This window comes from Betta splendens, chromosome 14, assembly GCF_900634795.4.
Source record: "Betta splendens chromosome 14, fBetSpl5.4, whole genome shotgun sequence".
Classification (NCBI taxonomy): Eukaryota; Metazoa; Chordata; class Actinopteri; order Anabantiformes; family Osphronemidae; genus Betta; species Betta splendens.
In genome coordinates this window covers 11,527,464-11,542,872 of record NC_040894.2, presented here as the reverse complement: position 1 = coordinate 11,542,872, position 15,409 = coordinate 11,527,464, and the positions used below count along the sequence as shown (strand labels likewise).

At 39.2% G+C, this 15,409-nt stretch overlaps 1 protein-coding gene across 2 annotated transcripts; it reads right to left on the bottom strand.

Annotated features, from left to right (window-relative positions):
- Positions 1-4,045: 4,045 nt before the first annotated feature.
- On the bottom strand, positions 4,046-13,828 carry kif4 (kinesin family member 4). Of its 2 annotated transcripts, none has more exons than XM_029174466.3 (31): positions 13,651-13,828; positions 12,617-12,753; positions 12,368-12,482; positions 12,097-12,287; positions 11,920-12,009; positions 11,669-11,835; positions 11,408-11,502; positions 11,137-11,256; positions 10,793-10,968; positions 10,537-10,598; positions 10,286-10,418; positions 10,044-10,102; positions 9,832-9,937; positions 9,524-9,619; positions 9,233-9,415; positions 8,674-8,777; positions 8,402-8,546; positions 8,051-8,161; positions 7,829-7,912; positions 7,621-7,734; positions 7,305-7,460; positions 7,115-7,212; positions 6,742-6,871; positions 6,480-6,650; positions 6,281-6,400; positions 6,117-6,194; positions 5,842-5,937; positions 5,597-5,749; positions 5,383-5,508; positions 5,006-5,122; positions 4,046-4,854 (listed from the first exon to the last, which is right to left on the bottom strand). In XM_029174466.3, exons 1-31 carry the CDS (start codon positions 13,811-13,813, stop codon positions 4,642-4,644), a joined length of 3,909 nt encoding a protein of 1,302 aa, XP_029030299.2. In that variant the 5' UTR covers positions 13,814-13,828; the 3' UTR covers positions 4,046-4,641. The 2 variants fall into 2 exon arrangements, with proteins under 2 accessions (XP_029030299.2, XP_029030298.1); XM_029174465.3 differs by having other exon boundaries at positions 13,459-13,680.
- Between the last annotated feature and the right edge of the window lie 1,581 nt (positions 13,829-15,409).

The window sequence follows — 15,409 nt, the reverse complement described above, 5'->3', positions numbered from 1 at the left end:
AAAATTACTACAATGTTTTTGTCCTATTCGATGGTTTGAAAACGAGATTAGAATTTCTTTTAATATTATTTCACAATTTGTAATAAACCCACCTATTACAACCTGTTTTTTAAACAATTGGTAGCAATGCAAACCATTTTAAGCCTGCAATCGTGGGTTTAGGGCCGGAGCTGTACTCACCTCCAGATGCGTGACCCAGTCTTTTATCCAGGACCAGGCCAAAGGTTTGAAACCCAGCAGGTTGTCATGACACGGGCGGAACAGGCCGGATCAGCAACGAAGCGTGACCGCGCAGGAAAAGCCCAGACCGCGCACCAAGTGAGACCCCGGCCCACGGCGACAAACGCGGCGACACCGACGGCGACCGGGAGGAGATGGGTTTCTGATGTAAATGTCAGCAATGACAGCGAGCCACTGGCAGCGGGGCTGGGGAGCCAGTTTAAGAGTTCAGGAGTTGGTGGAAGGTTAATTATTAGACACGCAGTCAATATTTAACAGGCCCGGCGCCCTGCCCCTCTGTCCAACATCCTGATTCCGCGCTGACTGACACAGAGGGTAGGGCCCTGCATAAAGTATGGATTATATATAACACACGGCATAATTCAGCATCATGAGGTTTGCTGCTTAACTTAATTAAAAGCTGAACCTCATCCAGATTTTCATAACTTGCTTATGATTTATTTTGAAATCTGAATGCGCTCAAGCACACTGTTCACGGCTTTCTCTCGTTTGCAGCTTCATGGCCTCATACTGTCCCCCCAACACGTGGAGAGATGCTTCATGACCAGGGCTCAGCCTACAAATGCCGACCAGACATTTTCATGTGCATTTGGAGCACTTGATGTCCGCACACATTTGTGTTTGATTCTCAAGCATTCTGCATGGCCGGAACAGTCTGACATTAAAATGAGAGAATATTAGAAAAGGGAGCAGGAACAAGAGCAGGGTGCAGAGTGCACATCGATGTGTAAGATTATTAATAACGTGACAAACAGCGATGGCACTGGGAACCCGGCGAGCAGTAAACCATCCCGACTCATAAACTCCACCAGACGTGTCATTCTTTAACTTAGAGTCAACAGTAAAACAATGGCACATGACACTAACTACTGGTAGTAAACCCTTGAGCAATAACATCTTAGCAAGTTGTGCACGGCTTTAACCCACCTCCCGTTTTCAGCCGTCACTCCTACACACCCTGCATCTCTGCTGCTCACGTGTCTCTACTGCAATAAATGATTATCTCCCCTCCTTGTGTTGATGACACCAAAATGCACATCACCAGGACTGCTTTATTATTATCGCGTCCCTTCAATCGCTGTGAAATTGCAGACTCTTTCACCACGGTTTGAAGCAGACTGTGTATAAGATCTTTAACCGTTAGATTAATAGCATTTCATGTGTTTTGCTGCCTCTTTTATTCATATACTATCTTATCTCAAGTTCAGGAGACTGATAGGCCCAAGTGCAGAGTCCAGTGTCTGTAGGAGAGACTGGGTATTAATCTGCCACACAGATAAAGTTGTTTCTCGTTCCTTTGAGCTGACAGTGCCTTAGGTCACCATCATTTCAGCTGCAATTTAGATCAGATAACATCAATCTGCTGAGGATGAAATTATCGGAAGCGCAAGGTCCCATGCAGCCATTAAATCTTGGCTGAGGTCGATCGTGTCGCAGGAAGAGCTCATTCTGAAACTGACTCTCACACTATGTGCTTTTAACTGACTAGTTGTTGTGTTTTGTGATGCTAATTCAGATTACACACCACGTCTGAATCTAAAGTGTCCTTGTATTTTTAATTGCAGCCTTTGAAATCATCAGCTAGTTATATATTGTATACATTTATTCACTGAGTGAACTGTGGTTAAATGCCTGGAAATGACACATTCTCAACAACCCAGTAACAGGATAAACATACATTTAGACACTGTTTCAGCATAATTTTGACAATGTCTTGCAGGGATTTGTGTATTTCAGTTTGTTATTTACAGTGGGTGGGGCTCACCTGGAAACGCTGATGCCACACGCACCCACACACCAATCAGAAACCAGCGAGATGTGAATCAGACTCTAAAGACAAACTAACACCCACGTATTTCTGGTGAAGTAGTGTTAAACTCATCAATAATTAATGTGGAGATAGATAATAAAGTCTCTAGAGTCATTTGCTATGTAACTATGTATTACATATACAGTCTTGTATGTGATAAATTAAAAAAATATTGATCATTTATTCATAGATGGACTTTTTTGATAGTACAGGAACTGAGTTCCTATATGGACTGTTATATATAAAAGGATAATGCATTAACTAGATGTTTTATATAATTTTATAAATTACAATATGTAATTAAAAAAAATAATTGAAAAAAATATTTATTCTTGCTTCTGCTCTCCACTAACATTGTTCCATTCATTCACAACCAGAGCCTATAGTCACGACTATAGAATTAGCTGCACAATCTGCCTCTGCTTCTACATAAAACCATCAGAAAGTGTGTAAATATTTCAGCCTTATAAACAGATTGGTGCGAGTCGATGAACGAGGAGAGTGGCCTGCTGAGAGTTGGTTTTATAAAGTGTCAATGATGATCTGCAAACCTATACACACTTAGAAACCAGCACCACACCCACTAATAAACACAATGACGGATTCTGGCTTTTAGCGCCCCCCCTTGGTAACGACAGAGCATTGCAAGAACAACAGCAGCTCTGGGCCCCAGTGTAATGTCAAAAGCTGAAGCTTACTGTAACTGTTAAAAAAAAGACACAGGCATTAATAAAATAGTTCCAAAATATTTTTCTTTGTTTGTCGCTAATTCTGATTTCTGAAATAAGAAACGATGATGCTGTTATATTCATATTCATTTTCTAATCTTTTTTGTTCATCTTCCATCTTAAGCTAGTTGTTCCTGTTTTCATTACTGGTTTATTCCCAAGTATCTACATTCTAAGGTTTTTGTATGGTGTGAATCTAAAAAATCTACATACGATACTGGCTTGATTAATGTTTGGAGGCCACTGTTGGAACAGCTTTTGTTGCTGCTGAAGTGTAACTGAGAAAACCAGGTGGACGGGGTTTGTTCTCAAATCAGATACAGAAATGTGAAGCAGCTTGCGAGATGTCCCATTGCTGAATTATTGTAGTTATTATCAATCACTGTGTCAATCACTGTGCCCTTTCATTTTCTTATGATCTCCAAATATTGAGAGACAATTAAATATAAATATATATTTATATATTTATATTTATAAATATATATAAATATATATATATATATATATATATATATAGATATATATATAGATATATATAAATTATATATATATATATATATATATATATATATATATATATATATATATATATATATATATATATATATATATATATATATATATATATATATATATATATATAAAATCAGTTATTGGACAATTTACCAGAAAGTTGGAATTAGTTAATAACTAATAATATATATAATAATAATAATAATTAGTTAATAACTAGTCCAATAGTGGACTTGGTCGTAGTGGTGGTTCATTGCCTGACTCACAACTCTGTTATTGTCTCCAACTCATTTTTACACAAGCATGAGGAAAGCTTGAGGGTCATTGTCTTGCTGAAGTTGTCCCTAATCAGTCACTGTCCAGATGGCTCGTTATGGAGCGGATTTCATGCTTATTGAGAAAGCCTCACAAACCACGCACATCTCCCACAGCTCCACAATTCCCAGATTATCAAGCTTCCGCCACCAAGCTTCACTAATGGTGTTAGGTAGGCATCTGTCATGTTTTTATGAAGGCTGCAAAAATAAGCAGTTTGTGCTTATGCACAAGGTGCAGGGATTTGAGTCTGTGTGGTTTTGGTCCAGTAGATTAGAATCATGAGATGAATTTGCTTTTACATGGAGGACTAGTTGTGTGGAACCAGGATGCCAGGCTGGTGGAATATGTGGACCTCATGTCAGTCCATCTATGGAAACTTAGACATAGAAATCCTTTTAAATAACTATCCCACGGAACAACCTCTTCTGAAAAGAAATATAGATGATTTATTAGTTTATTGGAAATGGACTCATTTTAAGATATGTACATTCAGCACTTGATGCTTATGTAGGCTGCACTGTGTAGACAAATTAACATCAAAGACTTCCTAATCAAGATTTATCAGAACAGGAAAGTAAAATAAATTATTTTCAGCACAAAATAATGTTACGAGATTAAACACTGTTGCACGGTCAGACAGAAACAAACTGTTTTTAAAAAGCACTATTTGACTGCAAGTCTTTATTGAGCCAATATTAAAATCACGAAAAAAGTCTGAGTTGCTTTAAAGTTTATAATTATGTGCTGAAGAGAAGGTGAGTTAGCATTTAGGTTTTTGCTTGTTGGACCGTTCATTTTATATGACTTGCTCTCGAGAATAAAATGGAACATCTAAGTAAATTATGTACAGGCTTCCTCTGTCCTTGTTATTGTCTACAGAAATCAAAGTACTTCCTAATAAGCAGCTACTTTCAAGTTAGAGTACACAACAGTTTAGTCACATAAAGACATCAAAACAGACAAAGCACATGTTGACAGAACATTTACCTGACATACAACACAGTGTAAAAAGCCCCCCCACTGCTGCCCTGATTAGGGTTCCTCTCTGATTGGAGTGCATCCAGAGAAAAAACTGTTCTGAAAACTCGTTAGGATTCGCTTCTTCTTCTTGAGGAAGCTGACAGATGTTGTGTTCTCCTCTTCCTCATCCTTCTGCTCTTCCTCATCCTCCTCTGGCAAGGTGGGTTTCCTGACCAGCTTTAGGTCTGCAGAAACGTGTCCCCTGTCTCCAATTTCTTCTAACACCTGGAGTGGTACATAAACAGGTACATACTGTAGACTAAATGTTGCAATATTAAGAAAATAAACCCATGACAAATGGAAACAAAGGACACACAATAGATAGTATAGATGAGTATTCTTAGTACTTCTAAGTCCTCAGAGGTATCCAGCTTACCTTCTTAGTGGGAGTACAAGATGGAGGTTTGAAGAATGTGGTGTTGTCAGGACTGACGCATGTGGGATCCTGAAGGTGCACAGAGTCTCTGAAAGCGTTTTCTGTCTTACTAAGCTCCTGAAGTGAGTGAACATAGATTTGTATTGATAAGTAAAACAGATTCAAGCCATGGTTAAAAAAACAGCAGATTGTCACAGCATATTGTGTAGCACAGCTGTCAGATGTGAAAGATCCAAATATAATCAGACTGCAGCAGTTTAGTCCTTCAGGAACTTGATGCTTTAGGGGAGATGGTGCTAGAAGTTATCACATAAGCATCAAGTAGAAGGTTGTAAAAGCCATAAACATTTTCATACCAACAAGATCAGGTAACTGACCTCAGCAGGCACCTGGTTATCCAGATTTCGACACTTGTCATGATCACACTGGCAGTTCTCCCCGCATGTCATCTTTCCTTTGCGACATCGGCACTGCTTGTTGCTGCAGCGGCCTTTACACGCGCACTAACAAACAACCGTGACATGCACACATTAGCACCCTCACAGGTTTAATACATAAATAACCTTTCTAAAGAGATGGCCCCAGTCTTACCCCTGTTGCTTTGGTTTTCTTGGAGATTCTGCGTCCCTTCTCAGGATGCCACTCGTCCTCCTCATTCTCACTCTCACTGGAGGAAATTAGCTCCTCAACATTTATGGTCATGTTCTGTCGGGCTTTAGCTGTAGTGAAGCGTTTCCCTTTAGGCTGTCATACAATAACAACAAAGTCAACACAATGATTATGATTTTATTCATTCCAAAGTGTATTAATAAATGATAACATATATAACAATAAACCTTCGGAGGAATGTACTCAAACGAGTCATCTGGGCTGATTTCATTCTTGGTTGCAGGTAAGAGGACTTTCTTCCCACTTTCCAGCAGTGAGAGTTTCTGCACAGAAAAGAGCAGGATGTTTCTTGGTTGTAGACAACCACATAGCTGAAGGAAGCACGTTTTAATATTCATGCATTTGTGCCGTTTTACTGAAAACTGCTAATCTTAACAACAACAACAACAACAACAACAACAAATAAGAAGACAGATAAGGTAAGACTTATTTATGCAGTTACCTTTTTGTACTGTTCAACCTGCTCTGTGAGTTTTTGGTTCTGCTCACTTAATTCTGTCAGTTTTTCAAGCTCTTCCTCCTAAAATGATGTTGGAGAACATTGAAAAAACACTAACTCTGCCAATGCTGCAATACAAGGAGATTCCTGGAGTTGTGGAGACAAACCTGAATTTTGAGGCGCTGCAGAAGCTCCTTCTCTTTTAAACTCTCCTCATCCTTCTGCTTTGTTTGATAGGACTCTTCACATATAGGTTTGTTCTGTAGCTGGTTAAGGAAGTACAACACCTGTCCACAGAAGAACGTTAAATGAATATGCACGACCTTTAAAACATATTAAATGAGCACACAGAAGAGTTAGGCGCACCTTCTCCTGATGTCTTTGCTCTAGTTCTACCAGCTGCTGCTGATGCTCCATGTCCATGGTTGACATCACATTTCTCTCATCAGCCAGCAGCTTCCTTAACTCTTGTAAATTTCCCTTCTCCTGTTTGACTTCACTCTCCAGTTTGGCACCAGCTGTTTTAGCAGACACCAACTAAATAAAAAGAAAAAAATTTAAGGATCTCAGAAAAATGACAGAAGTTGGCATAACAACTTACTGATACTAAATGAAGACATTATGTCACCTCAGACATCAGGACTTTTATGGCACACTTGGCGTCCACTATGCTTGTAATGCCGTCTATTTTCTGTTTCAAACGACCTTCGCTGTCAGCAACAAGAAGTTTCTGCTGGAGGTCGGCGATCTGGGCATTCCTGTAAAAATACACAGAACGCTCTGTCTTGAAATGCTATTCACTGTCCTGATTTGACGGTGATACATCTGGCTAAGCAGGTTTTACTTTAATTGGCATGTTGTTATTACATTATAGCATTACAGATTATAGCATACATTATGTATACACATCCTGGGATTTATTGGAGTATAACCATTGTCTAAAATCCAGTTGCATGTAAAGATATTAAAAACAAAAAGAAAAGTAATTTCCTCTGACTCACCTGAGGCCAATTTCTGTCTCCAGGTTCTCAACCTGTTTGGCGAGAGGTGCTTCCAGCGCCCCATGGCTCTCCAGCTCAGAAATTATGAGCGTACGACGCTGCATGACAAGCAGAAAAATTAAAGACCTTTGCAATTTCTACTCTGCTAGTGAATTGGAAGACTAGCTTTTTTATAACTTTCTCAGCTCACCCTGATTTTGGCAGCAGGCCTCTCCCCGGCCTCTAGCTGCTGTTTCAGGTGGTTGACTTCCTGAGCCAAAACCTTTCTGTCCTCCAGCAGGTCATTGAGGTGCCGTCGAGCCTCTTCTGTACTCGCCATCACCTCTACTTCATTGAGCAGCCACGTCTGACCAAAGATATACAGACTAATGTACAGCAGCAGTATAATTTTTAACAAGACATCTACAAATACTCTTGTAAATGTAGAAACATATCAAATATTTGACAACTAGTCAACTTCAAAGAGCCTTTTTATGTCAAGTCTGACAGAAGCATGGTTTTAGTACCTTAACCCTAGCAGCAGCTCCCTCTAGTCCTCGGTTTTGAGAATCTTTACGTTTCTCTGCCACCTCACTTCTTTTCTGCAGGGCATCCTTCAACCGCTTGTTTGCAGCAGCAGCCTGTGTGTCAAGGGAAATAAATGACATACTGCATGTATTAGTTTATTTATTGTATTACATACACACGCACACTGATCTGAGGGTCTTCACTCACCTCTTCAGTTTTACGACGCAGGACATTGGCTTGTTTCTGGAAATCCCGTTCAAGTTTGAGCAATTCATACTGGCGCTTACGATCCTGTAAAACAGATTAGTGTTTTCTTAAATAGGATAAAAGTCAAACAATGTATCTCAGTGTGTATAAAGGACAAAAACATAATGTTCTGATTGGGTGAAATTATTAAATAGTGTTGGACAATCCCTATCTTTGACATACCTTCTCCTTGAGCTGCAGGACCTCCCTGTCCTTCTTGCTTTTCCAGTGTCGAAATTTCTCAGAGTCCTCCCTCATCTGCCTCATCAGCTGGGTACGCTGGGTCTTCATAGCCTGTGAGAACGCAGTGTTACTGGATTTAGCATCGGGTGTCTCCATGTGTTAAATGTAGCATCAAATATTATCACTTCTTGCTGCTTCAGCACATTTTAGAAAGCATTTACTTTAAATAATAAACTACAATAAATAAGCTTTTTTTGCTTTATTTCAGTCTGTGGCATAATACATTCTTTATGCCTTCATGTTTAGTGATATATCTGCATCAGAAGATTCCACAAAAGTAAAGAAAATCACCTGGATCTCCTGCATGAGCTTGCCAACTTTTTGAACAGACGACTCTTTAAGTTTCAGCAGTTTGGACTGTTCGAGCATCTTCTTCTTCATGTCCACAATCTGCCCCTCAAGCTCCTGCAGCCTCTTCCTGCGCTGCTCACTAAGCCTAAAACAAACAAATGAGGACTTTTTAAATTAGCTTTGAAAATTGTGTCCAAGCAGATTTACTTTTTAATTAGTAATACATACTACATCATACAGCCATACAGCCAATAAAGTCAAGGTTTTCATACTTAGCCTGGTTAGTGTCTTTCTTTGCAGACTGTAGAGCCAAAACAAGATCCTCTTTCTCCTTTTGCAGAGAATCCACTGCACCCTGCAGACTTTGTAAATTTTTCTGCAGGACAAAAGGCAAATAATCTTAATCCATGTCTTTTGCATCTACAACAATAAAAAAATGGACAAAAAGAACTATGCTTCACCTATTTTTAACTTATGGGAAACTAGTAACATATACAGGAGTAACAACACAAGTCTAAATAATCGTAGCGGTACAGTAAAAGGTTCAAATGAAAGAGACTCTGCTTAGCATTTGAATGATATATTCTTAAATAGGTAAGAGAAAGAAACAAAGCTGTCATTTCATTAAAACTTTATCTCCAATTAGTCACTTTGCACAACATCTGTGGTCAGAATTTGCAGCTGGTTGAGCATTAGTCAGCATAGCTTTGGGCAGGATGAGCTCGTGCAACACTTTTTAAAGATGGTGTTTTAAAATTGTAAAACTGAAAAAATGACCCCAGAGACAAACACTTGGCTAAAACAGTTGTAGTCAATAGACAATTCACTTGCCTGATGTTCAGATTGCATTGGTTCCAGGTGGCTGTCATTTTGGCACATTTTCTTCACATATGCCTCCTTTAAACTTAGCACTTTGTTTAGTTCAATCAGTTCCTTGGACAGCTGTGCCTGCCGCAATGCATGATGGGTTGTAAAGGCCTCTGGGGATTCCTTACCAAGAATGCCAGTGGTATCCTGTTCAACATGTTACAGATGGAGAAATATTTCATTTTTTTGCTCAATTAGCATGTGCAAAACAAATACAATACTACAGAGGCTGTGATATAAAAAATGTGAACACACCGAAGGAGACTCGCTTTCTGCACTTCTGTCATTTCCAGAAATATTATCTCCTGCTGTCATAGCTTCGATGGAGGCTGCAATGCCTGCACTTTCATTCTTAGAAAGACCAACAGTAAAAGAGACAGTAGTATAAACATTTTAATCAAGCAGGCATGTGACATGTCCAGCATTAAATGGTTATCTAGTTGTTACTATATCTAACCCTAACTATTTAATAGTTAGGGTTAGAAATTTAACCAAATTTAATCTCAAAGTAAATGTCTATTCAAAGCTGACTTTTGTTGCATTATTATGAGGAAATTTTGTACCTTGAGCTCTATGATGACATCTTGTAGGTTCTTCATCACCTCAATGTTTTCCTTCAGTTCCTGATCTTCCAGGGCTTCCAGCAATTTTTGAAGATCAACAGTGCACCTAAAGGATAATAAACAGCATGCTGCAATGTTTTCTTTTATTAAAACAGTCACTGCTGAAAAAGTACCCAAATGTGCTTAGATCCTGCCTGACTTTAAAAACTTACGCAGCATGGTGCTGCAGTTGTTCCAGTTTGCTCTGTAGTTTTTCATTTGCTTGTTCTGCCTATAATAAAGCACAATAGTAAAATGCAATGTGATAAACATACTGGTTTCAAATATCTTGTTCCCCGCCCCTTTTCTTTGATTTCCAATAAAGAGTAACACATTTGCTCCAGCAGCATTTGTCCCGTCAGATCTAAAACGTAATGTGAGAAGGAGAACTGGAAAATGTTAAAATCTGATTCACCATAATAATCTTTTCAAACATGAGGGCAGTCTGTCCAGCAGCCTCACCGAGCTCCCTGCTTAGCTTATTGTTCTCAGCTTGCAGCACACGGTTCTTTTCCAACAGCTTAGTGACATCCTCTGCCGACTGTGACCTGTAACAAAGGGAATTACATAACTGCCATGTCTTTATTTACTGATATTATGTTCCCCAATATGTTGGAATTTTACAAATGGTCAGACACTTAGTAACTAAGAAAATGTATGTTTTACCCTGTGAGCACTGGAGCTACTCCTCCACGGGCATGAAGTAGCATGACCTGCAGTTCCTGAACCTAAGCGCAAACAAATTAATACATTTAAAAAAACTATTTTGACTAAGAAAGGAGGTTGTGCATTATACACCTCGTGGATATAAACAATAGTTTCCACGTTTAAAAAAATATAAACTGCTTTTAACTTCCAAAATTGTTACTTTAACCAAAGGTAGTGAGACATACAGTATCTGTAAAGTTAACTCTTTCTGTACCTGTTGCTTCAAACGACTCATCTCTGCAGCTCTGGGATCAACATTAACTATAGGCTTGTTTTTAATTTTGCGTGCTCTGTCAGCATATCGCAAGGTATTGATGGTCTCTTCCATGTTTGAGTCTGCAGGACTGATGCATGCAATCATCAAAGTGTGACTGTTTCCTCCCAAAGAATCTGATAACAACACAAAAAAGCAAAAAAACATTACATGAAAGCTCTGAGAAACAAAGCAGACTTCTTTCAGATCGCTGACCTACTCAAGGTTGTGAAAGTGAGCACTGTATTTTTAAAATTATTTACTGTGAGACCAATAAGTAACTGTTAAATTAGCTTAAGGCCAACCTTGCAGCAGGCGAGTGAGTTTGGAGTCTCTGTAAGGAACAAAGGTGTTTTTCTTGCTTTCATCCCCTAAGGCACTGATCACATTACCCAGAGACAAAAGGCCACGGTTGATGCTGATTCCTAAAGATGGAGATGAAAAGCAGCAAAACAAGGGTACTATTATATAGGGACACAACAAGAAAACAAGGACACTACACACAGTATGAAAATTATACTGTACAGGCGTCACATGGAAAACATAACAGTCAAATAATAATAAAAAAGTGTTTACCTTCCTTTAAACGATCTCCCTCTGCTTTGGTTTTCTTTTGTCTCTCTGAACCTGCTAGATCCACTAGGTGCAACTTTGAAACAACAGAGTCAGCTCTGCAACAAATAGATGCATAGATATTTCTCAAAATGTGAAATATAGACATAATACATGAACAAAAGCAAGGACCCACAAGCAATACAATACATTTATAACACCAGCAGCATACAATGATAATAAAATCTGTATTTATATGGTAGAAAATAACCCCCCAAAACTGACTTGTCTGTGCCTCTGCGCTGCTCCAGCGTGATAGTAAAGATTGCATGTGAGCGTGAGGAGGCTGCATTCATCGCTGTCGAGCCCACAGTCCGAGCAGAGTTTCCAAGTTCTAGACAGCCCACCATCTCATGAGCAGAGAACACCTGCTTCTCAGTTAATCCCACGATCTGGAAAATAGAACATTTCCTACTAAAAACTTCAGATTAAATTGGAGACTGGATACAGTTTTGTTTGTACATCAGATTACTTACCTTAATACCCTCTTTAGGGTCTTCACGAATGCTGATGGCAGGTTTATCTTTAGAAGTACATAGCAAGTCCAGTATATCTTCATTGTAAATCTGTAATCCAAAAGACAGATCTTAACTAAACAACTTAAAAGTGTGCAATGAATTGTCATTTGCCATGAACCACGTATTCCCACCAACCTCCAGGTAAGATATTGCTAGAACAAATTCACAGTCTGTCCTCTTCTCCCTTTCCTCAAAGATCCGTCTGATAACCCGTGGAATAACTCCAACCGAAGGGTCACTCTCCTGCGCCGATGTATATGTTCCTCCCATAGAAAAGGTCTTCCCTGATCCAGTCTGTCCATATGCAAGAACGGTGGCATGGTAGCCTATAAAAATACACAAGTTAGTGCAGCTCTATACTACTTAAACTATTTCAAACAGAGTTTGAAATAAAGTTTAACGTCACCTTTGAAAAGCCCGCACAATAAAGGGGACACTGCAGTATTGAAAACTTCTTCTTGTTCAGCAGTAGGATCAAAAACATAGTCATAGGTGAAGGCCTTCTCTGTACCAACAATCACCTGAACAACAAACATTTGAGCCAGTTTTACACATACCATACAGTGCAATATAACATTAGACACAATAAATTCACATTTATATAATGAACTGTCAACAAATAAACAGTTTGTGTTAACCACTGCCAAAAACAGACCTGTGGCTCCCCCGGGACAAAGGTCAGACAGCACTGGCATCCTTCATTAATTTCTTTAGGGACCAGTGGACGACATCGCAGTGCAACCCGCACAGGGATCACCTTAGCATCGTCATTGGTCATGATGCTGAATAAGACTGTGGGGAAACAGGAATAAGAGCAGCTCAGATGTTGAAGTCTTGGAATATCATGGAAGTTAAGATATCACGGAAACTGTGTAATCAGTGATTACAACAGTGGATAGAAAGATACAGGAAATTATCAACATTTTTCTTTATTGTTAACAGGAATAATAAAGCATCATATGAACAGCGACTACATGAATGCTGCAGGAAGATTTAACGATGAGCTGCAAAAAAATGGTTAGTAGTTTAGATTAACTATAAACTATAATTAACTATAATCATTATAAATGAATCAGGAAACTTCAGAAAGACTATTACTGTCGTCGTTTCCGTAATATTTTCTTTGCAACAACGTTCAAGTCTTAGACAGAGTTGCAGGAATATATGTGCAAATGTAATTTTGAGCATTTAGCATTACTCACTTCATCTGGCCTGTTAAATTATTGTATTGAAGTGTCTCCAGTAAACAAAAGCCAGCTATTATAGCTAGCTTTGCTAACTTCATCTAATATTACAATGACGGCTCTAAGCAAAACAGCATGCCAATATTATTATTACCGAACATATTTAAGAAAGAAGGACACGTATGAATGGATATAGCACCTCATACCAGTTGACAGTGAAGTTCAAGCTGGTGTCATTTTAATTTTAACAATTTGGAAGTTAGCTAACTAGCTGCCGTTAAAAGTCAGACGCTCACATTAGCGTTAACGGTACCTTTTCACGTTTCCTCCAGTGCCAGCTTTAAATATCAAAACTGAACTCAGTGGCTGTGTGGCTAATGAAAGACAGGGTTAATCTGACTAACCTAATAAAACATCGAGAATAGATAGATACTCTTGAGGCTAAAATAATATACGTTTGTCCTCGGATGGCCGCGGACACCGATACGCGTGAGATGAATATTACCGCTGCCCGCCACTTTCAAACTTCCAGCTCCGCCTCCTACTTCTTCTTCTTCTACACAATATGTTTTTGGCACTGTTGCGTTAGTGACCTCTACAGGAATAAAAAAGAGATGCAGCGTCCAAATAGTCCAACATAAATCATTATTTAGCATCAACTGATTCATTATGTCTTGGGCTGTTATTTAAGATCAGTACGTAAGATATATCCATACAAAAGAATGTCTCTTTCTCCTACTCAGAGTGGATTATTTATGTGTATTATTCATTCTTGCCAATATTCAGACTAACGTCTGGTTAAGGTTTTGAGGGAGTGAGCAGTAAAGATAAGAGTGATAATAGTAATACATAAAATATCTTTCTCCACCCAGGCGCATCACTTACGTAAGTACTGTATAACTTAAAGGTGAATCACTGTTATTACTCCCCCTTGTACCCCCTTGTATGCTGATGATGCGGACACCACTGCATGTTTCAACTCCTAGTGAGTCTGACTCGCAAACAATGTTGTTGAGCAGAGCCTGCATAGAAGTCCTGGTTCCCAGACAGCAGCAGGAAAGATGTTATGAAAATAACATTTGTTTGCACTTTTTTTTACTAAAGGAAGGAGGATATCACAGTGGGGAGTGACTTGATGAGATAGTTTTCAGCCTACAATGGAAAAACAGGGAGTGGCTATACTCTGGCTGGAAGAAGAAGGTCACTACACTGGGAGTAAAGCAGTCCAGATAAAGTGCTGACAGTGTTTCAGTAGGGGGCTAAACAATCAAGTGGTTAAAGTCAACGAATTAACCCACGTTGCATTTGTCTCCTTCTGATGATAAAAACACATTTATGAATTTTCATGCACTCCCTTGCGCCTCTTGTCTGAGCTAGAGCATTTAGGGATCACCTGTTGTTATGGTCCTATGTAAGCCTTGACCTTTACTACCTTGTGACCAAAGGGAGCTGCTACAGCACTGATAGAGCTCTACAGTACGTCTGATTCAGCCCACCTCCCTGTGACAGATGGTGTTGGCCTCAAACAATGAAGCCGCAGTCTCACTACACTGTACAAATCAGTAGGTTAGTAGGTGTGTCATACTGTATATATACAGACTTTACCAATTCAGTGGATGTATTACATTATCCATCACTGAACAGTTTATATATGTATACAGTATATTTACAGTATATATGTGTGTGTGTGTGTGTGTGTGTGTGTGTGTGTGTGTGTGTGTGTGTGTGTGTGTGTGTGTGTGTGTGTGTGTGTATGAGAAAGTGTTAACTGAGGTTGGACATTAAATTATCATATTATATAGAGAATGACCAGGCCCAGCTGATTTGTGGCAACACAGGCTGGTGATTGTGCTGAGGGGGCGGTGAAAATATAATTAAACATGAATACCCATCTTTTAATAAATCCCTTACCAAGCTGTGCATGAACAACAGTATGTAGTTAAGCCCTGCAATCAAAACTAAGCTCTGTCAGTTTACTGAAGCTCCCATTTATTTGGATTATCACCACTACAGCTAACTCCATGTCTTCACTTGGCCACTGCACAAGTTAACTCAGAGGTGAGTAAGTCCTGCTGCTGTGGGAAATTCCAACACAAGGCCTAATAACAAGTCACCAGATTGTCCCTGCACCCAAGAATAGAACAGACAGAATGAATGGAACAAACTAGACTATTCTCTACATGCATATCCACTGAACAACAATTGTACTGCTCTCTGCTGTGGCCTAAATAACAATCTCAAATGTCTGAATGTGACAGCAAATG